The sequence below is a fragment of the Musa acuminata genome, chromosome BXJ3-3, assembly GCF_036884655.1.
Source record: "Musa acuminata AAA Group cultivar baxijiao chromosome BXJ3-3, Cavendish_Baxijiao_AAA, whole genome shotgun sequence".
Classification (NCBI taxonomy): Eukaryota; Viridiplantae; Streptophyta; class Magnoliopsida; order Zingiberales; family Musaceae; genus Musa; species Musa acuminata.
The window spans coordinates 32,637,428-32,664,949 of NC_088351.1; the positions used below are offsets into that span (position 1 = coordinate 32,637,428).

Sequence of the window (27,522 nt, forward strand, 5' to 3'; positions counted from 1 at the left end):
GATTAAAGTGATGTCCACAGTGCATCTTTCGTGCCCGGTAAGGATCCGAATCCGATAACCCGATTTGATGACCTAGGGTTTTTAGTACGCGGCCGGCTTCCCCTCGTTGCTCCTGTTTTCTTTCGTCTCGTCTCCACACCCGCGCCTTCTCCTCTCCTCTCCCTGTGAAGAGTAATGGCGGCGGGGGCGGCGGCACCTGTCAATAGTGGCTCGTCTCGCATCAACCGCGAGGCGGTAACGAAAGCAGCGGACGCGCTCTTCCAGTGGCTCCGCTCCCGCGACAGCAAGGCGCAGCTCTTCGAGGACGATGAGTTCCTCTACCTTCAGCTTTCCCTCCACCGATTCCCCTCTAACACTAAATCCGCCCGCGTCAACCCTCAGCTCCTCCCCCTCCCCCACCCACTCTTCTCCGACCACTCCTCCTCCCTCTGCCTCTTCTTCGACGACCGCTCCCCCTCCGCCTCCGCCTCTGCCCTCCTCGACCGAGCCCGCGAACTCTCCCTCTCCGTGGACGCTGCCATCGGCCTCTCATCGCTCCGCTCCGACTACCGCCCCTACGAGGCCCGCCGCCGCCTCTGCGACTCGCACAACCTCTTTTTCGCCGACCGCCGCATCATCCCCCTTCTCCCTCGCCTCATCGGCAAGGAGTTCTTCCGCAAGAGGAAGGCCCCGCTCCCGCTCGACCTCTCCCGCCCCGGCTGGCCCCTCCAGCTTCGCCGCTGCCTCAACTCCGCCTTCTTCTATCCACCATCGAAAGGCACCTGCACCGTCGTCAAGGTTGGGCGGGCCTCGATGACTCCGGAGGAGGTCGCAGACAACGTGAACGCGATCGTTGAAGGGGCTGTGGAGCACGTGCCTAAGGGGTGGGGAAACGTGCGCTCCGTCCTCATCAAGGCCGCTGGCTCAGTCGCCCTACCGGTCTACCAGGCCGTCCCACAGATGGGCCTCAAGATCAACGTGCCAGCATCTATGGATGTGGATAAGGAGAAAGATCTGGAGCATGATGGTGAGGGCGAGGTTGTCGATGTTGGAGAAGTGGATGAGCAGCTCTCTGGCCAGAAGAAGGACAAACAGAGGAAGAATAAGAAGGGACGTATCCACGAAGTGATTACAAGATACATGGAAATGGATGAAGGAGAAGAGGATAATGATAATGGTGTGCAGGAAAATGAGAATGGTGAAGAAGGCAATGATAAGGAAGTTGAGAAGAGTGCTACGAAGAAAAAGAGGAAGAAGCAAGGGACGGAAAAAAGGAAAGAGAGTATCAAGAAGAAAGGCGAGAAGGATAACAAAGAGCTTTGTGATGATGGAGAACAGGATGACCATGGTGATGGTATCGAAGGAGAAGGTGATAAATCGAGTGCAGGTGTATCGTTAGATAACAAGATGAAGAGGAAGAAGAAGGGGAAAGTGGATAAGCAAGTGGAGGAGGAAAATGATGGAGAGAAACTTGAAGAAACTGCCAAAGCTGATGGAACAAAAAAGAAGATCAAGAAGACAAAGAATTTGGAGAAGGTGAAGAAAATTAAGAAGAGTAAGGTGAGGCAATCATGATTGCGGTGAACAAAGCAGCTGGAGATTGTTTGAATGAGTTAAAAAGTTGATTCCATTCTCCTGATTTTGATGGTTTAGGCAATGATAACGCCCAGATGTTACAAAAACAAGTCCTACATGGTTTTGGTCTGTCATATCTTAAGATAATTCTATTTCCATAGATGTGCTCTATCTGTTTTGTTACTGATGAGATTAATGTTAGCATATTTTCTTATGCAAGTTAATTGTTTTGTCAAAGTATGCATATGTCATATGTTGCGACTGCCAGTACCATGTTTACTCTATCTTAATGTGGCATTCACATTTTAGTATTTTCAATTGCAATGCAAACGATTGATTGACAGTTTTGATTTGCCAAATCATAGGTTAACATGTGTCAATTTTTTGTTTTAGGACTCAAAAAACTTTGTGATAGTTGCTTTGGATTGGATATCCATTAGTTTGTAGTTAGTGACACAAGTTCATACAATCTTTAAGTTGTAATAGAAACACTCAGATGGTGATTAATTTCAGTCATTTGTGATGGAACTGCTGTGCTGTGCTGGTAGAATTACTAATGCAGATAGTAACCTCTAATGGTCTGCTTGTTCATTTTGTTTCTTGTTAATACATTTGTTTTATGTCTTATTATAGACTCTAAAGGAATCAGAATTTTGAGGAAAAAATCCATATTGAATTTACTAATTGCTTTTGGTGTATGTTTATTATCATGGATTTATTATTTGGGCACTCGAACTTTTCAGACTGATGTTCACTCATGGATTCAACAGTTTTTGCACATGAATTTTTCAGACAAAGTTTGTATTCACATAGCAATTTACTGATGCTATAATTCATCACATAGCAATCATGATATATCATGCCTTGTTAATTTACTGATGTTTTAATTCATCTGTTGCCATCCTTTTGGCACTCGTGCTTCTCTTTGTTTATGCTTCTTTTTTTATTTTTTTGTCACCTTAGTTGATAGAAGCGGCAGCAGAATGAAATGTAATGGTCGCCTTATCAATGAGAATACTTCAAAGTAGTTTGCTCTTTACCAAGCATGCCTCTTGTGATTTCTCATTCAGAGAAATATATATAATATTGAATTTCTGTAGAATTTACTTGTCGAAAGTATTCTTTACCGCAAGTATTCCCCAAGTGTATTCTCATTTGGAGAATTCACTTGGCGACCACAGTTTTTTGCTTCTTATTCGAAGCTGTTGAAGTATAGGTTATTGAATTGGATCTGTTGCCATGAGGAGAAGCAAAAAAATATTGTTGTCTAAAGAATACATGGATTCATGGAGATAGGTAGTATTTCATTCAAGTCTTGAGTAGTAGAAGCTGATCTGTTCCAAGTTATAATATGGAATATTACCTTCTTGGCATTTTACCATGTTTTTTGGTTTTCTGCTTGGCAAGTCTTCTTACTTCTGACCAAAAAAAAGGGGGTTAACTATTTCCACTTAAAATTGTTTTCCAGCTGCTTTTAGTAACTTCTGAATGTTAATTGTTCATGTTGTTTATTTATTATATGCTGATTGTTGAAGTTTTGGTTAAATCCTTAGCAGGAGGTATGAGAATATGAAGTTGCATGAATGGCACTCTTTAAGGTTTTTTTGATCTTCTATCACTGTTGGTGTGCTTTTAAGAGAATAGATGTTATCATAATTGATCATTGGACATCTAATCTGTCCTCCATACCTTCTTTGTATCAGCAATCTGTTTTCAATATATTCTTTTGTACCAAATGAGATTCAATGTTATATATACTCTTCAATGCATCCATGTGGAATATCCAACATTAGACTCAACTCTACTGATGTATAAAGTCAACAACTAAATCTCCTTTGTACAAGAAGTAATGATTACCAAGGCACATAATACTTTCAGATGTTCTTCCTAAACCACAACAAGAACCAGGGGCTGACAACATTGTACTGCCCAGTTCAATACTAGTGACTCCTTGTAAACATATTGAATGATCAGAACGTGTTGTTGCTTCTATGTTTGTATCGCACATAAAATTGTAACCCTTCTTGCGTATACTGAAACTTCCATTGCACTGTGCCAAGAAAATACCCAAAAGGTTTAAAGAGACAGCAGAAGGGACAGATGAAGAAAAGATATTACCCTTATTTGCGGAGTGGGGTCAACTTCATGCATGTCCTCCTCTCCCCTTTATTGATGGGATCTAATTGTCGTCTGAAGTAGTCTTCATTGACTGTTTGAGCTTTTTAGTTGGCAGTTCATTTAGCTTTCGGCTTTGGCAGGACCACAGACAAGGCAGTGGCATTATGAGATGAGGGAGAAACTTGCAGTCTCTCGTCAAACAGCTGGTCTTCTTCTTCTTGTTGTATCCCAAAAGAAAGAAAACGAAAAAGAGCTGGTCTTCCTATTAACTTCTGGATTAACATCCGAAGGCAATAATAAGTCTTTATGACTTGGTAATGCAGTCCATTGTTTCTTGTCAAACGGGACATCATCATTGAAGATGTTCAATGAAGTTATATTTAGCCCACTATTTTGACCTTTTAGGATCATAATTATAGTTTATTTTGTCAAAGAGAACAAATATGTATCACATGTTGTCACAATAATCTAATGTCTTAATCTAATGTCTAGAGTTTTCTGTCGACTGAACTGGATGTCTAGGTAGGTCAGGATATTATAGTTATTTTTTTTTTTAAATGATGGAAAAACCTATACACTCATTCTAAGATCAATTTTCACTCATGCAGAAAATGATTAGATGTGTATAGGGTGGAAAAACCTATACACTCATGCAGAAAAATCAATTTTCAGTGTGTAACAAGAAAGTGATTAGATGTGTATTATAAATAATGTATATGATACACCTTATCAGATTAATCCACAGCTTATTATATATAATGTATTATACACCTTAACTATAGTTGATTCACATATAATTATACTAAATTGGTACGTTAGTTCTCCATAGAATCTGTTGGCAATATATATAACAATCCAATTAGTGTTGATAACATTAGGATGATTCGAAGAAGCCAAACTGAAATGTAGTATTTTTGATCCATTAAGTATAGATGGCTTGATTTGATTTGTGTAAGTATTAATTGATATTTGACTTATATCGATCCAAATCAAGTCAAGTTTGACCACTATAATCAAATTAATTATTAGGGCCTGTTTCGAGCTTTAAATTCCTTCATTCCCTTCTATCACTCACTCTCAATTTCATTCATTATCCTTCACACTCTTTTTTGTTATTAAAATTCTTAACTAGTGATTAGTGGTAATCAAGCTATTGGTTTAGGATTGGAACTCGAGATATAGTGAAATTTCCCAGAAATTTAAAGTTATTTAACTAACTTTTTTCTAAGTTTTATTTATTATGTTATATGACCAGAAGGCATATTAATGTATATTTACGAAGATTAATCTTAATTAAAATTATTCTTTTGTGTTAGTCCCAATTTGATCGATTATCTTATATTTATGTCCAAATTAACAGTAATTAAGGTTGATCTATTCTATTATTAATTAAACATATATATTCTATTATTATATATAAGGTTATTGTGTTAATATTATTAAACATATATATTAATATTATTGTGTTAATATTAGTAATTAAGGTTATATATTCTATTATTAAACATATATATATATATATATATAATGTTAATCTATTCTATGATTAATTAAGATTAATCATATATACATATATATATTATTAATTAAACATAATAAACTATCATTAAATCTGGATAAAAAAATTTAAAAATTTTAAAAAAATTTAATTATTTTTTAAAATTGATAAATACTAACATATCAAGATATAATATATATAAGCATGTCATAGTCCATCCATACCAACGATGATAATATAACGATCCTTGATTTTAAATGAGTTTCGACATGAATACGATCAACAAAAAGATTATATGGATGTTATTTACGAGTGTATATTAACTAGTATTAAACATGTAATTTATTCTTTCTAGTATTTACTAGAGTTTCTCATCATATCATATCATATCATATAATAAACATAATGACAAAGAAGAGGTGATTAATGCACCATAAAAACATCCCTAGATTTTCTCATCCCAGTTAATTTACCACCACAGGTTAAATTCTTCTGGTTGGGACCCACATGTCATCCATCAGCCGGAGGTGCCGACATGGTTTACTATTGCCCAAGTCAATTCCGCATGTGTGGAACAATCCTTTGGTTTGGTTCCTCGGTCATAGTCAATACCTTTGAAATATTACTAGATCAGTGATGTGACAATTGGAGGGATGTATGTAACTTTTTTTTTCCCTTTAATTTTCCCTAATGCTGATTAATTTCTGCCTATGTTTCATAATCTCATAAATATAATAAGCCTTTGGGGATTTCCAACAAATAGATAATTCCATAGTAATCACATTACGTCACGAAGATTAAATCATCAATCATCGGTCAAACATATGGAACATTTTTTCGCATTAGTATGCAATGTTTTCCTCCAACTGCATCAACGGCGACCGTACGAAAGTGTTTGACCTTGAAAATGTTGACTGTCCTTTTCCAACGGCCAACCCTTGTGGTTAATCTGTGTTCCAGATTTACGCCCGTCAACCTCTCCAGGCTTCCAAAAAGTCCACGTTGACCACGGCTCACGTCAACTCGATCGACTTCACCTCTATAAACCCCCCGTGCTTCGACGAACACCGCAGCTTGCCGTCTCCGATCGACCCGTCCCATGAGTCACGGCCAGGAAGGAGGCGAGACGAAGTACAAGGGCGTGCGCCGCCGGAGATGGGGCAAGTGGGTGTCGGAGATCCGCGTGCCGGGGACGGGCGACCGCCTGTGGCTCGGCTCCTACGCCACCCCGGAGGCCGCGGCGGTGGCCCACGACACCGCCGTCTTCTTCCTCAGAGGCCCGAGCCATGCCGGCCGCCTCAACTTCCCCGACCGCGCCATGGTGCTGACGTGGGCCTGCTTGTCGCCGCCGTCGGTGCAACGCGCCGCGTCCGAGTCGGGGATGGCGGTCGACGCGAGGATGCAGGAAGCCGCCTGGCGCGAGGAGCGGCGGCATCCGCCATCGTCGGATGTCAGCTGTGAGAGGGTCAGCCGGAGAGAGGCGGGAGACAGTGACGTGTCCATGGGGAGTGAGTTGTACGGAGATATAAGCGTGGATGATATGGAGATATGGGTGTAATATTCATGCATTAGCTGAAGGAAGAGACCGATCATGTCAATGAGTGTCCTCCTTCACGAATCGAGCAAATCATTGACTGATTCATCCCTGTTTACTTCTTTCATGCCTTACTGTTCTCTCTCTTCTTTCTGTCCACTGGAGAAGGGATGACGATTGGTGGTCTGATGGCAAGAAGACTTGAGAAGTAGGAGGTCCAGTTTGAGGGCAGTAGTTATTGCGTGTTATCTGAATCATGAAAAGTAAACGGAATAGAAAGGTGATAGAGGAAGGAAGGTTTAGTACTGACTGGGTTGAGGTCATCTCCCAGTTTGGTCCAGCCGTCAGTTCATTCATGTTGGATACTTGCAAACCTTTTCCAAGTCAACTCGTTTCTCTGCAACGCGGTCGGTGAGTTCTTGTTGCTTTAGAGAGAGAGAGGATGGGGAAGACTAACTTGTTTTGGTCAAACGATCAAAAAGGAATCCTAGGGTTTTTTTCTTGACCTGTTCAAAATGCAATTCTAAGCATCTATGCAAACCATTAGTCCAATTCACTTGGAACAGTCAATCTGTCACATTCTCAACCCATGAAAGGTCTTCTCTCGATCACCATTCTTCACATCGTATATTTATGACTATCAACACTGGATTTACGGCTATCACAGACTCAAACCTATTTATGAAAGATATCAGACCGAATTATTTTAAAGATGATACAGTTAGATTGGTTTAATATGATTTTGAAGTATTGACGTGATATGATTAACCAAATAATGACACGATTTGACCCAACTCGAGTCTTATTCTCAACACACACAAGTCAAATAGGTAACGTAAGAGATTCAAACCTATTTATCAAAGATATCATACTGAATTCTTTTAAAGATGATACAGTTGGATTGGATTAATCGAATAATGACATAATTTGGCCCATTTATGAGAAATAATCAACATTCTTCAATCATATATTTTTATCTACAAAAAAAGAGAGTATATTACACTATATTGAGTTAACCCTATTTCTGAGTTTTCCTTAGCTAATATTAGCTTAAATTTAGGTTAAATCAGTATAACATTTGAAAATTAGAATCAAATCACTCTCATATGGATAACAAAGCATATACAAACCAGCACAGATGCATTACCAAACACATCATGTCAAAATTATCTAAACATGCATTTTGATGGAGTAAATAATAATACTTGAGATGCACATAAAAAAAAATGATATGTCAAAGCTTTGCCAAATAATTTGAATATTAATTATAATGATTAGTTCAAGATAAATCCAAATATTGCATATATGAAGAAGAATACTTTTCTTTAAAACATTAAAGTAATAAATTGATCACAAATATGTTCCCTTCTTCCTACTCCATCCTCTCCTGACTATCTCCCCACCACTCTCATAAGTTTCTTCCTCCTAATTTGTAGTACAGTTTGAGTGTCTTAATTAACTTGGTTAGTAAAAATTTTGATAGTTTATCGTAAAGTCTCATGCTCAAATCTTACATCTATCATTTATCTTTTATAAATAAATTAATTTAGCTAGTAAAGACTTTAATAGTTTATCGTAATGTCTTGAGCTCGAATATTGTCTTCGTCATTTATTCGTTAAAAAATATAAATTATAAACTTAATAGATAAAGTTTATTAAAGACAAATCTATAATAGCAATATTAACTAGCTTCTAGTATATTTAAGAAAGATATCAATTGACTTAATTAGTAAAAATTTTGACGGATGATCATAAACTTTTGTACTTAAATCACACTTCCTCTAGAAATATTATATAGAAAACTATAGGGCGATTTTTTGGTATTTTGGATATTTCCGAAATGATGCCGTCTATTCAGATATTTCTGTAATATTTATCCAAATTATCAGCCGATTCGATAAGATGTTTGTAAAGTGATAGTACATTTTTGTCATATTGAGAGGTAAAGACCCCATTGCTCAAGTCTCCAAAGTCAAAATTACAAGCAGTATAGTATTTTAAGACGAATATTACCATAGAAAACCAAAAGTGGTTGTGGCGTTTATCTTATTTGGAAATTACCAATTCAGTTCAAATCCATTGTATATACATATTTCGCTAAATATAAAAATAATTATTATATTAACCGACAATAAAAACATATATTAATCATAATTAGCTATACATAATATTAAAACATAGAAAAAACCACCGATATGTAATATTAATCACATGAATATTCATGTTATTATATAAGTGTAGATTAACAATCTAATCAACATGTGGTCGTGCCGGAGTGGTTATCGGGCATGACTAGAAATCATGTGGGCTCTGCCCGCGCAGGTTCGAATCCTGCCGACCACGAGTGTTTTTAACGCGACCTCAGTACTCCCATCTTGTCCGCCCATTTTCCATCGGACGGCCAGCTGGGACATCATTTATTTACTCGAGTTGGACCCGATTAAAGATAACCAAACCCGGTTCAAAGTTTAAACCCTCCTCCTCCACCCAATCGCCCACACACTTTTTCCCCACCGACCTCATCGCTCTCCCCATCTCGACCGCCGATTATCCATCGGACGGGCCTGCTTCACTGCTCGCCTCGTGGGTGACACTCTCATCCTGAGGACATAAGAGTCATTTGAGAAATGCGATTCTCCATTAACACATTACAGAAAGAATACAGGGAAAAAGATGAGGTTCGTGCAAGAGCCTCGAGACTGCCCCCTCTCGTTCGGTGGATTCTCCGCGTGGGGTTCTCGCCTTCGCCCAACCCGCCCTAAAGGTTTCGGTGAGCTCTTCCCTGATCTCGGGAGTCCGATTGGATCGTGGACTCAATTTGGATTTTGTTTTGACTTTGGCGAGGAATGATGGATTTCTGCGTCTCCGATCGATTGTTTCATGCAATACGAGAGTGGGGGAAATAGTCCTGGTTTTGTGGAGGTCTTTGGGGTTCTTAGAGCAGAGGAGTCAAGGAGATATAGAGTTTTTCTTTAGTCGGTATCTGGATAAAGGAGGGTGAATGATGAAGAAGAATAAGTTGAACAAGGAGGAGATAGCGGAGGACTACTGCTTCACATGCAAGGATGGAGGGCACCTGCGGGTCTGCGATTTCAAGTGAGCTCGATCTCGTTTCTCTTCTTTTTCCTACTTTCACACTCATCAATGGTGGCTTATTTTATTGCTGTATGTCAACTTGTTGTGGGGATTTCATTCTTATTTTTCCCTTTTTGACTCTCGTTGTGGTATTTCAGGTGTCAACGTTTCATTGATAGCATAATTATCTCTTCTCCATATATTCTCCTATGTGATCCATATATTTGCTTGATCGAGTATTATACTAAACTCGGCAGCCTGTTCGTTATTTATTAGCCCTTGTTCGATAGGTCCCGTCCATATGGTGCTAAATTGATGACTTGCACCAATGCACAGTGAAATTTTAAACAGATCTTTACCATTATCAAATTGGTTTCTATAAGGGCTTGTGCTGCTTTATCCTTGTTGTTCACGAGAGATCAACTGCTAATGAAATATCTGAAGCTTTTTCTATTCAATTTTTAATTTTTTTAATAATAAATTCTGGATAAATACTCATCTGTAAGTATCACAGAAATTTATATGTTACGAACTATGGACGGTCATTTTCAACATGATCCCTTTAATAAAAGAGTTGCTTGGTGCAGGAGGCTACCACCAATAAGGTGTTTGGGAGGGTCTCCTGTAACTATTTCCATGACTCACCTTAGTTACCTTGGTTACAAAGGTGCAACTTAATTATGACATTGAGTTGTACCCTTAAAAATTAACCTATTGAATACTTGTCTATAATTGAATGGGCATTAAAATTGAAGGTAATTCTTCAGCTTGGTCAATTGCTAAAGTTTTATTACTACTCTGTTTATAGCTTTTTCTTGGTTGCTTCACAGTCTTGTTTCAATTTGTTGTGTGACATATATCTAGCATGTTGATGTTTCCATTGAGTCAAAATGTTGTTAATTTGGAGCTTAGATTTTATATTATCCAAATTTAAATTGATCAGTGGAAGAGAAAGGACTTTAGTTCAGCAGGAGGGCACTGTGAGTATTGCAGGGCTAACCCCATTATGTTCTCATTGTTGCATAATCACATGAAGATGGTATTTTGATTATAATATCCTTCCATATATGTACAAAAAGTGCATGGTAGTACTCTCATTTACTAATACATCTTTAATCTAAAACCGACATCGTAAAAAATGGCTAACACAAAGAATAACACACCAAATACATGCTCAAGTCTAGTAAGTGAACCAGTTGTTGGGCATGTGGTAGTAAATAATGTCTCTATCTGTTGGTTCTACAAGTACAAACTGTTAATTAGTCATCTCTCGACAGAGGGATTAATTGTCACGACCTAGATTTATTTTCTTTTCAGTCATAAATAAGCAAAATTCAAGGTTCTAATTAGTCTATGTTGTGTAGCTGCATGTGTGTCACTCCGCGTAGTTTAGACATTTGACATATACTAGTTGTCTGACTTGGCAACCATGAAGATTGGAAGCAGGTGATGACAATTCTGTTTTGGGTCATTCATATACTAAACAAATTCTATACTAAAGAATTTAGCTTTGAAGGATGAAGATCATCAATTCAGCAAGGTTTACTTGCAACAGTTAGCTAAGTTTTGGATTGTTCATAGATACATGTTAAAAGAAAAATCTGTATATCGGGGATGGTTAATATCACATTAAGCAAGTCTAATTACTACATTAAAATAAATATGCATTAGATAAGTCACTTTCTTCTAAACACATAATTGAATGACAGATTGTATTTGCGATTTTATAAAAAATCTTGGAGAAGACATACGGAAAAAGTCTAAAAGCAATACTTTCTTAGGCTCACTGGAATTTTTTTTTCTTTTGAGACCATACTGAAGAGATGGTAGGACAATCCAAAACCTGCAATGTGGAAACAGGTAATCTGAAATCCATGTAAACTAAGACCATTCAATACCATACTTCTTTTGTAGAGTGCATGAGTCTGACTCCCGACAGTATAATCTTAGTGGCCACATTTTTTACATTGGCCATTTGTTTATATCCTAATACATAAATCTCATGCTGCTTCAATATTGTGGTTTATTTAGTTGATAGCTTTCTTATCAAACTTCTTTGGTTGGTCATTGGTACTTATTGATAAAATCATGCAGTTACATTATTTCTTCATCTTGAAAAACTTTGTTAACAGTAGATATTGCATTTTTATGATAATTAATGTCAGTATTGGCATTCAGTCATCAAATAGATTTATCTTACTGTATTTCCTTTTTGTAGAACATACGAATGTTAATAGTTGAAGTTTATGATAAAAGATACTTGTTGAAAATGTTGTTGGTTTGGTGCATATAAATTGAAGCACGGAACCTTGAAGCTCCATAATCAGGGTCAGTTATTTGACCATTGCCATCCTCTTGAAGTGGACTGGTTATGTTACATTGATTGGATGCTTGCATCATGTGAGCAAATGCTTATTCATCAGATTGTTCATGCCCTTGATAGCTTGATACTGTTGTCAGATTAGGGGAGTTCAAACCTGAAACCTATATTAAGGGATGTTTTATTGATATTTCTTTGTCACCAAGCCATATTGATCATCTGCTGTCCACTCAAACATAACATTATCTGCTTTAAATACCATGTTTGATGCACTCAATTATTATAACAAGTCTTATACTGCCTCTTTAGATCTTTTCAGGTAGATTTGTTTAGGATTGTCTAAATGTTTTTCACAAATGCTTTGTCCCATGGAACCTATATGTCTCGTATATATTTGATGTCTGTATGTGTTAGTGCTTAGTGGTACCTATATTTGTCTCCTATAACTTATATGATTTACTTCAGCTGTCATGTCAGCATCAATTACTAATGCTTTTTGTTTGGTGTATTCTTCCATTTCTTTATGTAGATTCACTGTCCAAAATTAACAACCCCCAACAAGTTACTCCGAGTATGCTCTTTTGTCTAATTATGTATCTGAATGATATCTTTTTCAATTATGGACTGATTAATTGGCATTGGTTGGTCCTAGTGACACTATTTAAGATCCTCTTGAGTCATACATTTTGCTGTTGAGGCTTGTTATCGAGATAACTGGTACTGGAACCTAACCAATAAAGTGTATTATGTCAGATCAGCATCCTCTATCTATCTGTATAATTGTATATCAATGTTTCTCTGGCACTACAGGCACCTGCATGATCTACCTTTTTTGTTGAACTTTGGTTGATGTTTGGACCATTGTAATATTCATTTGATCTAGTGGTTGTGTTCTCGAAAATGTGAAAGGAGTAGGTTCAGGAGATTTATGCTGGAATACACAATGCTAAATCATGCAATTTTCCTTCTAGGAATTGTCTTAAAGCTTACCATCCTCAATGTGTGGGTAAGGATCCCTCATTCATGGAGAGTGATGAACGTTGGACCTGTGGTAAATGCCTTGAACTCAGTTCTTTCCTACATCTTTTGGTTAAATTGCAGTATCATTGTTTTTTCTGCTGTTTGGTGTAACATGTTTACTCCATTTAATTTCTGGTTGTGGCAAACAGCATATGGTATAATTCTTCAGCAGTTGTTACATTGTGAAAGTATTCCAGAATATAATTTAGCAGTGAATAAGCCTATGAAACCTTCTAGCTGATGAGTAGTCCCCAGTCTCCATATTGTGTGACTGATTGTGTAGAATAGGGAAAACTGTAGGTTTCATGTTAAGTTTGATAGAAAGAAAATTTTCCTTGATAGATCATTTAATGCTGTATTCTGGACTCTCTCTAACCAAGCTTTGGTAGCAAGCCTTTGATAAACCAGCAATAAGATCTGTTTTTCGGAGTTACTCTGAATGAAGATTGTGATATGGTGATTCCATGCCATTCTTTCTCTTTGGTTTGACATGATTTGTTGACCTGATGTACCTGACAGGTTGGCATTCTTGCTTTATCTGCCAAAAGGCATCAGCTCTCCAATGTTACTGCTGCCCGAACTCTGTGTGCTACTCATGCATAAAGGAAGCTGAGTTTGTGCAAGTCAAGAAAAGAACAAAGGGCTTCTGCAACAATTGCTTAAAGCTAGCAATTTTAATAGAAGAGAATATAGATGTTGATTCAGATGGGGTATCCTCTGCATAAATCTTCATTAATTATTACAGATTCCTTTGGCATTAAACTTTATGCTTCTGCACCCTTAATTGATTTCTGGGATGATCTTCAATGTTAGCAACTTTTAAAATTTGTATAGCTTTCAGCATTAGTTGTGAACATTTTATTGCAGCACTCAAGTGAAATCTTTCATGTTATGTAAAGGAACTCTGGACAGTTTGATTGATTTGTAGTATATGTCTCTTTTCATTTGACAGATTTTCCTATGTTCCTATCCAATTGAAGTCGAATTTTTCTTATTTCCAGGGAAAGGTGGACTTCAGAGATACTGAGACATATGAGTTTTTGTTCAAGGATTATTGGGAAATAATAAAGGATCAGGAAGGACTGACATTGATTGATCTTCAGGCAGCGAATGCTCTTCTTAAAAGAGGTGAAAATTACAAGGGTGGATCAGATTCTGACAAACTTGAGGAAGAGGATGTCGAATCTGAAGGTGATGATTTGGAAATAAATTCTGACGATGGGTTGTCATTTCTTGAGGATTTGAAAGGGCGATGTGGTAGAATGAAGAAACCAATTAAGAGGTCCAGGTCAAAGAAAAAAGTGTTTATTAGTTGGGGTTCAGTGGAGCTGATAAACTTCCTTATATCTGTTGGTAGAGACACAAATGAACCACTTACACTGTTGGATGCATGTGAAATAATAAAGGACTACATTGATAGAAACAACCTTCATGATCCAGATAGTAAAAAGAAAAAAAATGTAATATGTGATGAGAGACTGTATGCTTTATTCAGAAAAAGGAAAGTAAAGTTTCATAAGATAGAGAGTTTGTTGGAGAGTCACTTTGCCACAAATGATGATTCAGATGAAGAAATTTCTTTTAGCTCAGAAGATGGTGACACATTTGGAAGACGAAAGAAGCAAAACACAGGATATGATGAACATAAATTACAGCCAAAGGAATATAAGGAAGATATTTCTGCAGCACCTAAAAGTTGTTATGCCTCCATAGTTAGGAAAAACATAAATTCGGTGTACTTGAAGAGATCTTTAATTATGGAATTTCTTAAAAGTCCTGATACTTTTGAAGAAAAAGTTACTGGCTGCTTTGTGAGGGTGAAGGTAGATCCTGAAGATTTCTACTTTGTTCCAGAAAAGAGGTACAAGCTAGGGCAGGTCACAGGTTTGATAGTGCTCTTGCATGTGTTCACAAAATTTTTAATCAAATTTACATCCAGTTTGAGAAAGGGTCACTTCTCATGACCTTGAAAATGGCATGTTGCAGCAATCAAGATGTGATTTGCTTCCTTAAAAAGAATAGATGATTGTTTCGTCTGTGGTGTTTGGACCTAAAAAAGGCATATATATCAATAGTATTGCCACTAGGCCATCTTGGCTTTAGTTTCCAAACCTAATAAAGGACAGTATTGATGTTTCTCTGGAAAACTTATCATTCAATTACTTTTTAACAGGTGTTAAGAAGGCTTTACAGACATACAAGGTAGGCACAATGTCCACAGATGTGGTTCTACATGTTTCCAATTATCATGCGGATGTTCAATTATTTTTTCTATCCGATGATGACTTTGATGAGGTATGCTCTGTGGTCGTTGAACACGTATTGTGCAAGAAATGTTGTTTCACTTTTTGGTTTTTGTAACCTGGATATTTATTTGTTAAAAGAAGAATGACATTTGCCTATAGATAGAATGTTTTATTTTTATAAAGTTTGCTAGGATGCTAGTTTCAAAATTCATATTCTTATATTAAACTACACTTATGGGTATCTATGCAAGTCCAGTGAAACTTTCCATATCTACGATTGTAGGATGAGTGTGAAGATCTTCTCCAGTTGGCCAATAAAGGCCTTTTCAAAAGACCCACTGTTGTAAGTTTTCTTTCCTAAATTATTTTTGTTGTGATAGAAAACCTTTGAGCCTAGATTTTTCTATTTTGTTCCTATCTTTCTGATAATTATTGTTTGTTACAATAAATAGGTGCCGTCAACTCCAACTATGGGTCGTTTTTTTGAAGAATTTCATAATTTCATTTCCTTGAATAATTTCAAATGTTTTATTGTAAATTTCGTAAGCTGTTGATGGAAATTTGGAGATATGAAGGTCACATTTTTTGTGGCGAACGAAACTTACATGTGTATGAAAAGCTTGTGAACAATAGGGCAAGAGATTGGCTAACATATGGGTTGACCATTGTCGGTTATATTGTCGCAAAAGTGAACATGGCGGGAGAATAGGAGATGCCATTTCTCTTGTTCACAAAATAAAATGAAGGATTGCCTTTGCAAATACCATTTCTGTGCTAGTCACTGGTTTGACTGGTATTGTGTCAGCACAAAAGGGAAAAAAAAAAGATTTCTTAGTTCCCCTTCCCATCTGGTGTCAGAGCCTTGAGGAACACTCTTTGTTGAGCACTTGAAAGTTGAAACACTGGCCGAATTGGACAAAATTTTGGGTGTAGAAGGTGAGCTGAAGAGGGGATATGGAGAGATAGTCAGGTAGAGGAAAATTTGTTCAATTTGGTATGTCAAGGGCCTTTTTGGGATGTTTCAACTGGTTTTAGTCGAGACTGATTGGTTTGTAATCAAACTGGTTGAAACTGTGAAATTTTGACCATGCATGGAACTGGGCGGTTTGCATGCAGATCAGAGTATAGAGAGTTCATGGCACTTGATATGGATATAGTTTCATGTCATGTTCTTCCTTGTTTAAGATATTAAGAAAAGAATGAAACCAAAGTTGCATTCTTTTATAAGAAAACATCTTGTGTTTTGCATTCTCATGTACGAGTCAGGAAAGGACAATATTTGAATGGAATATGGATTAGTTGAGCAAGGTGTAGAATAATTTGCTTGACCCACATTTCTTGTGCATGTATATAGCCTTCATGAATCGAAATGCATTCTGATTCAGTGGTTCCTGACAAAATATCTCTGAGGTTTTCATAGATCTTAAGTTTAATACAAGTGATTCTTCCTTTTTTCACAGAGCAACAGTGTGTTGAAAATTTATATTTGTTATTCCCATATATCATTATTTTCTTTTCCTTGAAAATTTATATTTGTTTTGCTCATAAAGTAGTTTTTATCTTATTCCTGTCTGTCTTCAGAGAGCTCAAAAGTGTATATTGTTGTAATTATGTTGTTATATGCTAAAATTTGTTGTTTTCGCAGGCAGAGCTTGAAAAGAAGATCAGAAGTGTTCATGCTGACATAATGAATCATGTATGTATATCTGTATTGTGTAAAATACAATAGTCAAATTTGTAATTTTTGGTTCCTATTATTTCTTGTTGAATAAATAAGTGATGCTGGCAATAGATAAAATGGGATTGGCTCTTGGCCCATTGCATGTTACTATTTGATACCACCATAGTTCTTTTATGCAAGGGAACAGATGTAGGAAATATTTACATATCACAAGATCTCTAGTTCATTTCTTGCCTAATCTGCTAATTATCTTTTATTTTATTCTTATGAGGCTGATTAAATATTTCATTTTACAGTGGATTGATAAGGAAGTTTTGAAGTTACAAAAACTGATAGATCGAGCTAATGAGAAAGGATGGCGCAGAGAATATCCTTAGATTTAGGATAAAAAACATGGATGCATGCTTACCATGTATAACATAACATGCATTCAATTATTTTCTTTTTAATAACTAGAAAACTTCATTTGACATTATTTAACCCTTGACCTTTTCTGGCTTCTACACTTTTTGCTTATATTGATGAAAGAGAAAAACTTCGTACATCTGAAGAGCGAAAGCGGCTTCTTCAAGAGATTCCAACAGTGGTTGCTGATATATCTCAAACTAAGGTGAAGAATACCAATGGTCCACCTATTTCTTCAGGTTGGCTGCTTTCACATGGGCTTAAGTTACACATTATTTAAGCAAAGTATATGCATCTTCTTCTGGTTAAATTATGCATATTATCAGGGTCTGTCGTACCGAGCCGTACCGCCTGGTATGGGCGGTATGTACCGGTCCAACAGGGTTTCGATACGCAGACCGACTGTAGCACTGTAGCAGTTTACTGTAGCACTACAGCAGTACTACAGTACTCGATACACCCAGGTGTACCGAGCGGTACACTTGGGTGTACTGCTCGGTATACCGTACCGTACCGGTACCGAGCCCAGGTCGAAATACCGGTACGGTACGGTATTGCGAACCTTGCATGTTATTATTGTAAATTGGTGGTACAATTTACAATATCTGTTGAGAGTTATAATAGTTATAATACGTATAATACCCATATAGTATGGGTGGCAGTTTGGTGGTGGCATATCTGTTGAGAGTTATAATAGTTGCCTTTTGCTTCTAAAAACTTTCGTCTGTATTATACTTTATCTTGAGCAACCATTACAGTCCTATAACCTTTTTTGTTTAGGCAGGTTTATTAACTCCTAGGTTTCATTTCTTTTGATTCATCATTTTCAAGTGTTTCTTCAAAGTTTGTTGGATCTGAAATGAACAAAGTAAATGTTAATCATAAATTTTTACTAAAGATCTATTTTATTTTTTTGATGGAGTTTCATCTACGGAATTATCAGAGGCTGATGGTGAATTTGTTGGCAGATGATGAATTTGTTGGATCTGGAATTTGAATGTGTTTTCACCTTCACTATTCTCCTAATTCCAACTTGAAATTTTTGTTAATAATAAATTTATCATTAAGGGTATTATATAACCGATATGTTTTAGATTACAAAGAATAACCAATTATTTTGTATTTTTCAGGTTTTTTATCGAGTTTATAACGATTTTGTGAATCTACCAAAGCATAAATAATACATTAAAAAAATTTTAAATGGTTTACCCTTGACTTCATATCATACAAAGCTTCACAAGGAGTTTAATTTAGAATAGCCCATATGGGTAAAATGTTGAATGTACAACAAGTAAACAACTTGTAAGCCCAAAATTGATTTGGAAGTTACATGCTGTTAAGCAAGTTTCTTGTCATTTCAACAGCCATTTGATTCTTGTATTTGGCGACACCATTTTGCTTCTATGTATATGTTTCTATCAATTCCTTAAAATGTCATTTTCTTCTCAGAAAGCATTAAATTCATTAGATAAAAATTCATCATCTTTGGCTATTTGAAATGTCTTTCTGCAACTACCACTTTGACATTTCACAAATTCCTTGAATTTTCTTAAATTATCAAAGGTTTCAAATTTGTATTTTAGAAAATATACCAACTCATGTGATTATAATAATAATTAAATAATAGAAAATATCAACTTTTGCCAAAAGATTTTATGTTCATAGGTCCACATAGCTCAACATGAACTAATTCGAGACAATGAGTTGTGCTTTTTCAATAGGAAATGATTTCTTTGTTTATTTGTCATACATCATGTACATTAATTTTAGGCAATCTAAAAAGGCAAAAATAATTTTTTTTTGACCTGAAAACTTTTAGCCCAAGTCTATATCTTAAATGACATAAATTAGACTCATTTTTTTTGACTTGCACATGCTATTTTCAACATTTGAAACATCAAGCAAAAAATCTTGTTTTGAGTCATACAAACATTTATTATAATTAAACCAAATATTTTTTTTTTTTTGTTTGATAGTGTATGAATCGTTGTCAAATGTAACTGCATATCCATCATTCCTTAATTGTCGCACACTTGGCATAGCCACAAGTTACGTGACAAGTTAGAAACAAAGAAAACATTGCCAAGATGCTTTACCTTACCTTGACTAGTTTTCACCTCAACTATTTTTTTCTCTTTGACTTGGATTTGCTCATTATCACAAAGTCTAACTCTCTACTCTAAACAATGCCTAACAAATGATTAGAATATCCATTATTCAAAAATCAAATATTATTTGTGACATTATTAACTTGCAAGTGAGTCATGAACAACTTGCTATATTCTTTATTTTCTTTCACGTATGTTTTATCTTTTCCAATAATATGCCTTTATGTGACTAAACTTTGTGCAATAGTAACGTTGAATTTCACTCTTATAATTTCCTAATAATCCTTGAACAAAAACTCATACGTTTCAGTATCTCTGAAGTCCATCTTTCCTTGGAAATAAGAAAACTTTGACTTAAATTGGATAGGAACATATGAATATCTGTCAAATGAAAAGAGACATCATAAGCAACAAACCAATCAAACTGTCCAGAGTTCCTTTACATAACATGAAGAACATTTCACATGACTGCTGCAACAAAATGTTCACAACTAATGCTGAAAGCTATGCAAACTTTGACTACTTTTGATTACTTTTGTTCATCATATCCGTCAAAGTAACCTCTTCCTCTTCCATTTCCTGTGCACAAAATCCTGATCTTTTGAAGTGGAAGCCTGCCCTTGACCTGAAATGTCTTTTCCTCATTTTTTTTCAAGTAACCTTGCAACAAACCCATTAGTTCAAATGAAGAAGTGGTTTTTTTTTTGGCAACAATATGATCAAATTTCAGAGTCAAGTTTCTCAAAACTTTTGCAACAACAAGATGATCATGATGATGTTCATTGTAAGATTTCATTTTTCTAACAATTGAAGTCACTCGTGATGGAAAATCTTGAACCAATTTATTATTTTTCATGAACAAATTTAAATATCACGATGAAGGGTTTGAAATTTTACTGTAATAACCTTCGATGAATCTTGAATTTCATTTTGAAGTATCAACTAAACTTGCCTTGAGTAGTAGGTGAACAAACTATTAAATGAAGAAAAATAGCTTATTAGATTTTTTACATGGAACAACGTTTCTGTTCTCTACTAACTCCCAACGATTTTGAGACTTGAAATTTAAGAGTTGAATAGAGTTTTTATCTTAATACACCAAAACTCATAGCATTTTCCCAAGGTGTGGATAAGAGCTTGAGAAATGCTTATAGGTTTTCTATTAGATGTCATGATAATTTCCTAATTGTCCTGTTCAGCTTGAACTTGACTCTCATACCATAAATAATAGGGTTAGAAGAACAAGGAAACACAAAACAAAATATTGCAAGTGTTTGAAAGAGATGCTACTAAACAAGAACACTAGTATTACTGAAGCAATAAATAAAACTTAGAACAAATCCTCAATGCTTGTTTCATGTTTCCAGTGCTAGATACTATTTATAGTACCTAATACTTATTTATCTTGCCCATGAACTTAGACTCTATTAGTTATAGGAACTGACTCATCATTGTTACACTACAAGGATCATGAGGTCTTAACTAAACCACTACATCATGTCAAGAGGAAAACTACCTAAGGTAGTGGTAGTTACCTTAGTATGTTAGCAGTAATTTCCCTCTTGACATGAAGAGGTAGTGTTGTCAAAGGCACTAAAAAGTGCCTAGGTTTGAAAAACACCCAAGGTGCTCGGTGGAGCAAAGCAAGGCGCTCACCAATATAACAATTATAAAAAAATACAATTAAGGATAAAAGCAATCGTTAAATAGAAATTACGTAATATATGAGTTTCATATAATTTTTTATTCAAAAGATTGCCACCAAAACAACAAATTACATAAGATTAACCATCTATAAAAGTATTAAAGAACTCGTGTTTTGTGTAACCATTGTTAAAGAACACAACCATTAACCATTATTAACAAGAGTTAACGAATAGTTAATATCATTGTTATTAACAATAAGTAACTATTAACAATAAGAGTTAACAACGAGACAAAAGATAAATAACAAGGCTATACTGACAGAGTGTCTTTGCTGCGACACACTTATCTGCATCGCGTTTTGTTGTCTTGTTGGCTTCTTTTGTTGTCTTGTCGGCTTGGGATTGGATCCGACACATCATATCCTTCATCTTTTGCATGAGCTATGTGACTTGGGCAACAAGATTTGGCGATGCTGTTGGAGTACTTTATTGCATCGCATTGTCATCTCTTTTCGTCGACGATTGGTGTTGAATCTCCAAATCCTGAAGTTCACTTGAATTTTATATTCGTGGTAACCATGCACAATTGAGGATCGACTCTCTGATACCACTTATTCTGTTTAGGGGAAGGATTTGGGGATCTTGATCCTTCCTCCGAGCGGATTTACACTTTGTGAGAGGATTGATAGAGATGGTGGAAGAAGAGAAAACTAAAAGGGAAAAATGATCTTGATTGCTTCTTGAAAAAAGAATATCTGATCATGTAATTACAAAAAGACTTCCTAAGTAACAAGCTTCGACTTCTTGAGCAATATCTCGGACTTCTAAATGGTTCTCTCTTGCTGTCACCTCTCTCTCAATTCGATGCTCCTATGGGGCTGCCAAACCATTTTATTTATAATTGTAGAGGGGGACGACTCTTACTAGAGAAGGATTCTCAATTGGAGTCCAACTCTTAGTCCCATGCAGGGGACTCTAGACTCATAATCAGTGAAGCCTTTTCAATTCGAGTGCAACTCCTAGTGATCCAGGAGGGATTGAATTGGATCTGATGCTGCTTGACCGAACTTGAGCCAGGGCCTGAATCTTTGGGCTGTGGCCGAACTTGGACTTCAGCTGGGTCGATCATCTTTGGTCGAAAACCATCTTCACCTGCTGCCTTTTATGAACATTTTGAACTTTCTGATTTCTCACCTCTTATTCTGATTTCTCAAATTATGTTTTTCCTGCCATATGCTGTCCTTATAACACAGCTCTACAATAAAAGCACTCTGGTTCATTTATATGTTGCACAATGAAGCTGTTACTCATTGTTTTCCACTCTTTACATGAGAATATAATCTTTCTTCTATTGACCTGGTCTTTGTTGCAGAGTGCCAACTGCCAAAAGCTGCTGATGTCAATAATTCTGGCAGTGGTCATGTAATTGAAATCAAAGAAGACCATGGAGTTCAAGATTCTAAGATAACTGGCAATATGCGAATAGGCGACCACGTCGATGATGAAGACAAGACGTGGCATTATGTTGACCCTTCTGGCAATGAACAAGGACCATTTGACATGGTATCTCTAAGGTATTGGATGAGAGAAGGCTTTTTCGATGAAGATTTTAAGGTCTGGAAAACAGGCCAGTCAAGAGAAGATGCCATTTTGTTGACAGATGCACTCCGTCTATATCAATAGTATCTCCAAATTTCTCTATGTGCAATTTATTAAAGGAAGATGGAGACTCTGCTTGGCCCAATTGTTTTATAGATTTCTACATCTATACCCAACTACATTTGTGAAAGGCAGGTGGAGATAGAAAGCTGCACATGTGTTTAGACCAATTTATTAAAGGCACTTGTGTTTACTGAAAGAAGTAGATTTTGCAGCTTGCAGCTGCTGTTGCTTTTGAGTCACTGCAGTATGCATAGGTCATCCTTTTAGATTGCAGTTCTTTCCAAGTCATGAGTTAATGGATTAGCAGTCAGAATTTGAACTTAAAGATTAATCAGGTGAGATTCAACTTTATCGAATGATTCATTGCATCCTAATATTGGTTTTGTAGATGAGTGCTTCATTGCAGTCTAAGCAACTGTTTGCAGAAAAGCTCCAGTAAAATGTGGAAGGCCATCTGGTAGCAGAGGTGATGATGTTTACAAGAATCTCACACGTGGAGTTAAGATTTCTAACACAAAATTTTCTTCATTTCAAGTGTTTTCACTAGAATAATTTCCCAAGCGTTTCAGCATGAAAATGAAGATTGTCATAATTTTGACAGAAGATGGAACGGTGTTTACTTTCTCATCATCATTCTCTTGTTGATTTGACTTGTGTCAAGTAAGAGCCTGTTCATGTGATTTTATTACTCAAATCATTTATCTTGATGCATTTGGATTTATTTCTTCAGGCTACTGGTCAAAGAAAACATGATACCGCCATAGTTTTCTTTTGGTATTGTGCAGTAGTAAATTTTTCTTAGTAACAGTTGAGAGACTTGAGTTCCATCCCTGATGTGCCAAACACCTATGTAGATAAATTGTTACCTAGGATGATGTATCAGGAAATCTTTGTTGCTACCTAAACTTGTGCCAGATTATGAATTTGATTTGGTTAATCATTAGAGGGGGTTGCTTCCAACTTCATGCATAGTAAGTAGTAGGAGAAGAATGGTGTATTCAGGAATTAGCAAGTCGAGCATTATTTGTTTCCAAGATGAATCATTTTCTTCATAGAAAGAGATGGAATCCACCATGGCAAACATCATCTCCATAACCAACCTTTTTCTTCTTACAAAAGGAAAATGATGGAGACTAGTTTTGATCCCAGAGCTTTGTGATGATATGAAGTTTTTACCCATCAGGCTAGTTAGCACTTTATGATGAGTCTAGTATATCACTATTATATTAGTGTCCTGGTATAATTTTGATGAGTAGGTCGTGCCACTTGCAAGTCATACAAATGAGACTAGTTTTGATCCTAAAACTTTGTGGTGATATGACTAGTTAGCACCTTCTTTTGGAACTTTGTGATAAGTGGGTTTAGTATATCACCATCGTATTGTCCAGGGAAAATTTTGATGAGTAATTTGTGACAACACTTTGGAACTCATAAAAATGTTGGCGGTTGTATAACAAAAAGATACGTCAGGCTTTCAACCGTGATAAGTGGGTCTCGTATATCATCATTTGATTAATATTCAAGTAAAATTTTATTATGATAAGAAGATTAATCTAAAAATAAAAAAAATATGGAGTTTGGAAATTCATGGAGAGACCAGTAGATAATATTTTCTTGGAAGGAAAAAATCGATTATTTCTCATATGATGGCATGCAAAGATCCAAAACAAACTTTGATCGTCTTAGCCAGGTGATGAAGTTTAAGATGGATTGGTTTGGGGAAAGGATTTTGGCCTCTTGTGAGTACGTATATGTTTTGGTCTTTAGCGTTCTTAGACGCCACTCCAATGCATCCAAAACTCCAGTCTGTTGCCAACCCTTTTGTCTCTCTCTCTCTCTCTCCCGTCTTCCATGAAACCACGCTTCTTCTTCCTTCTCTTGAAATCAATTCCTCCTTCCTCCGGCATCAAAACCCCTTTCCTTTGAAGCCCAAACTCTCATCTACTCCTTGTTCTCCGATTTCTCTACAAGAATTCCAGTCTTTAGCCGTCGCCAAATCCCACCTGTCGGCAATGCCGGTCCTTCAAATTCGATCTTGTCTCTTCCTCCTCCTGATCTCCGCGCTCGCCCTCGAGGCTTCGGTTTCCGAGACTCCCTCCGCCTACGAGATGCTGGAGAAGTTCGATTTCCCCAAGGGAATCCTCCCCGAGGGCGTGAAGAGCTACATATTGAACGGGGATGGGGGCTTCGAGGTGTACCTCAGCGGGAATTGCGAGTTCAAGGTGGAGGGAGGGTACATACTCAAGTACGACCGGAAGATCACCGGGAAGGTAAAGTCGGGATCGCTGACGGACTTGAAGGGGGTGAGCGTCAAGGTCTTGTTCGCCTGGTTCGGCATCAACGAGGTGGTGAGGAACGACTCCGATATCAGCTTCTACGTCGGTCCCCTCTCCGCCTCCTTCCCCGTCTCCAACTTCGATGAGTGCCCGCGATGCAGCTGCGGCTTCGACTGCGCCACCGCCCTGCCCATGGTGTCGTAAGCCTGCTGCTTCTTCTTGGGTAGTTATCTTCTCCTCTTATGGATGTTAGTTCAAGATCTTTTGGGGTGAGTGTGTTGAAGGGAATAAGTTTCTGTAAGATTATGAATTAGACCAAAATCTTTTTGATCCCAAAATTCATTGGCATCGATACGTTTTTAGTGTTGCAAACTTTTGCGATTCCTCAATAACAAACCCTAATTTCTCAACAGTTTAGATCTAATAAGTAAAGTTTGCTCTCCTTTGACTCTTCTTGATAACTTGGCTTCTATTTCATATTCCTAATTGGGTCAGTGAGAACAAATCTCCATCAACATTCTTTTAGTGTTCTTCAGGGAAAGGGTTGTGCTTTAATTTGCTGCTTATGTCATTGATGGTGGGTGGTCAGCAAAAGCTTTTCTCAATGATTTTAGTCTTTGTGAATTGGTTCTATTATTTCCATCTTGTTAAGCAGTTGATGTCCAAGGCTTTGTGGCAACAGCATTTTCTTGGGTGGGGTACTTGTGATGTGTTTTGATGACTCTTAACTCTACTTCTGATAGTTCTTATTAATGTTGAAGTGCATAGATTATTGAAGATGCATGCACATGAATTTCACCCATTTAGATCTCAAAATTGTTTGGTCTTTTACTGTAAAATTGGTGCTGCAAATCATGAAGTTACACATATCAAATCTTGTATTATGCATCACTTCTTTGTTCTTGTATCTCCTTTTCCTCTTTGCTTGTAGATGGTTGCATTGCTTTGATATATCAATTCCATATTAATCCAAATGGTTACTGAACTTGTATTGAGATTTAAATCCTTATTATATCTCATGATGTTAGGTCACCCCTAACCCCAGAATAATGTTGGTTAAGAAAAAGTTCCTAGTCCCAAGTAATATGGTTAATGTGTTTATCAGGAAAATACTGTTCTAGCTTAAATCTTGATTCTTTAATTCTTCTATATTCCAATGAGTGTTACAGAAGATGACCCACTTCTACTGGTTTCTTCATGCTGCTCAACAAACTTAATTATTGAGCTTGTCTGTATCTATCAGCACCACTCTTCTTCATCATTTGTCTTCCAAAATCATGTGGCTTTGTCCAACAAATTATAAACCAATCAAAAGAGAATGATGGCCAGTTGTGTTCAATCTGTCAAAACTGTGCTGGTCCTTCAACAAATGAATTAGGATGACTGGTCATTGTGGTTTAGGTTTGACACATCCTACTCGATCCAACTCTTGGTAAACATATGAAGCTAAACATAAACCAGTGTGGGTTTTTCATGAAAACCTTCGCTTTGATTTCTCAAGATTAGAATATCTGATGTTCTATGAAAGGGTCTTCTCTCACATTGAGAGAAAATAACGTAGAGCAAATCATGTTCTATCCCACCAAACCAACGCTATGAGTTGGTTCGGGATGCAGTTCACAACATTTATAGTAGAAGGGATAATAATTGTTTCAGTCACTGATAACATTATTAATTGGGGTGTTCAGGTTGAATTGAAAAATCTACCAAATCAAAACTAAACCTGAATTGAATTGGTGTAAAACCGATTTGATTGTTCTATTTTAAAGACTATAAATGATTCTATTTTGATGTACCTTGGGCTCAATTTTATATTAACATATATATAATTATAAAAGTAAAATATTTAATCTTATTTATCCTAACATTATCGATTTTATTAACAAAAGATATAGATCGAGTCAAAACTATCTTTTAGCTTATTGTTTATAAGGTCGACCATATTATCGTTTCCGTTGACCACCATTATAATAGTGATTTATGACATCACCCTCTATCACCATCGATAAAATTATCTTTTTTTTTATTATTTTTATATCATTTATGTATTTGTTGTTACATGCTATATTTTTTTTATGATTATAGAAATTTTAATGTAAAATTTTTTAAGCCTAAGGACTAGGATGCTAAAAATGTTTAACTATAAGAGTTTTAATGTATATTTTTGAAGTCTAACGATTGGAATGTTAAAGAGGTTTAACTATAAGAGGTTTAACTATAAGGAGTAAAATGTAATCAACTCCCAAAAGACCTATCCGAAAGAAGCCTCCCTATATAAACTTAAAATTTAACGAACTCACTTGGTGTCCATTTTTCTTTGGAAACTATAAGGAGGAGAAAATGAAATAAGAGAAATTAATTGTTACCAAACCTATGCAT

At 36.5% G+C, this 27,522-nt stretch overlaps 4 protein-coding genes and 1 non-coding gene across 8 annotated transcripts; all 5 read left to right on the top strand.

Moving 5' to 3' along the window:
• Window positions 1–102: 102 nt before the first annotated feature.
• On the top strand, window positions 103–1,865 carry LOC135634118 (putative ribosome biogenesis protein C8F11.04). The gene has a single exon (XM_065144345.1). It carries the CDS (start codon window positions 175–177, stop codon window positions 1,552–1,554), a length of 1,380 nt encoding a protein of 459 aa, XP_065000417.1. The 5' UTR covers window positions 103–174; the 3' UTR covers window positions 1,555–1,865.
• Window positions 1,866–6,252: 4,387 nt separating this feature from the next.
• LOC135634119 (ethylene-responsive transcription factor ERF019-like) lies at window positions 6,253–6,812 on the top strand. Its single transcript, XM_065144346.1, has one exon. The coding sequence runs from the start codon at window positions 6,270–6,272 to the stop codon at window positions 6,726–6,728; it is 459 nt and encodes a 152-aa protein (XP_065000418.1). The 5' UTR covers window positions 6,253–6,269; the 3' UTR covers window positions 6,729–6,812.
• A 2,153-nt stretch (window positions 6,813–8,965) lies between these two features.
• On the top strand, window positions 8,966–9,047 carry TRNAS-AGA (transfer RNA serine (anticodon AGA)). Its single transcript has one exon. It is a non-coding gene; the product is annotated as a tRNA-Ser (tRNA).
• A 301-nt stretch (window positions 9,048–9,348) lies between these two features.
• Window positions 9,349–23,596, top strand: LOC135633732 (uncharacterized protein At5g08430-like). 4 transcript variants are annotated; one of them, XR_010495106.1, is made up of 11 exons: window positions 9,352–9,800; window positions 13,071–13,150; window positions 13,639–13,829; window positions 14,121–15,003; window positions 15,293–15,414; window positions 15,649–15,708; window positions 17,011–17,061; window positions 17,343–17,413; window positions 17,551–17,690; window positions 22,578–23,202; window positions 23,293–23,596. XR_010495106.1 is itself a non-coding variant. In XM_065143586.1 (11 exons), the coding sequence occupies exons 2-11, from the start codon at window positions 9,706–9,708 to the stop codon at window positions 22,886–22,888; spliced, it is 2,004 nt and encodes a 667-aa protein (XP_064999658.1). In that variant the 5' UTR covers window positions 9,356–9,474; window positions 9,549–9,705; the 3' UTR covers window positions 22,889–23,223. The 4 variants fall into 4 exon arrangements, 3 of the variants coding, with proteins under 3 accessions (XP_064999659.1, XP_064999657.1, XP_064999658.1); XM_065143586.1 differs by lacking the exon at window positions 23,293–23,596 and having other exon boundaries at window positions 9,356–9,474; window positions 9,549–9,800; window positions 22,578–23,223; XM_065143585.1 differs by lacking the exon at window positions 23,293–23,596 and having other exon boundaries at window positions 22,578–23,223.
• Window positions 23,597–24,641: 1,045 nt separating this feature from the next.
• LOC135633038 (uncharacterized) lies at window positions 24,642–25,553 on the top strand. Its single transcript, XM_065142088.1, has one exon. It carries the CDS (start codon window positions 24,655–24,657, stop codon window positions 25,345–25,347), a length of 693 nt encoding a protein of 230 aa, XP_064998160.1. The 5' UTR covers window positions 24,642–24,654; the 3' UTR covers window positions 25,348–25,553.
• The last annotated feature ends 1,969 nt before the right edge of the window (window positions 25,554–27,522 follow it).

Bases quoted from the DNA above. Each gene is read 5' to 3' on its own strand.
- LOC135634118 (XM_065144345.1), top strand. From the start codon at position 175: ATGGCGGCGGGGGCGGCGGCACCTGTCAATAGTGGCTCGTCTCGCATC.
- LOC135634119 (XM_065144346.1), top strand. From the start codon at position 6,270: ATGAGTCACGGCCAGGAAGGAGGCGAGACGAAGTACAAGGGCGTGCGC.
- LOC135633732 (XM_065143585.1), top strand. From the start codon at position 9,706: ATGATGAAGAAGAATAAGTTGAACAAGGAGGAGATAGCGGAGGACTAC. The intron at 17,062-17,342 runs GTATGTATATCT...TTCATTTTACAG, and splicing joins ATGCTGACATAATGAATCAT to TGGATTGATAAGGAAGTTTT. The intron at 17,414-17,550 runs ATATCCTTAGAT...TCTGGCTTCTAC, and splicing joins GAGAAAGGATGGCGCAGAGA to ACTTTTTGCTTATATTGATG.
- LOC135633038 (XM_065142088.1), top strand. From the start codon at position 24,655: ATGCATCCAAAACTCCAGTCTGTTGCCAACCCTTTTGTCTCTCTCTCT.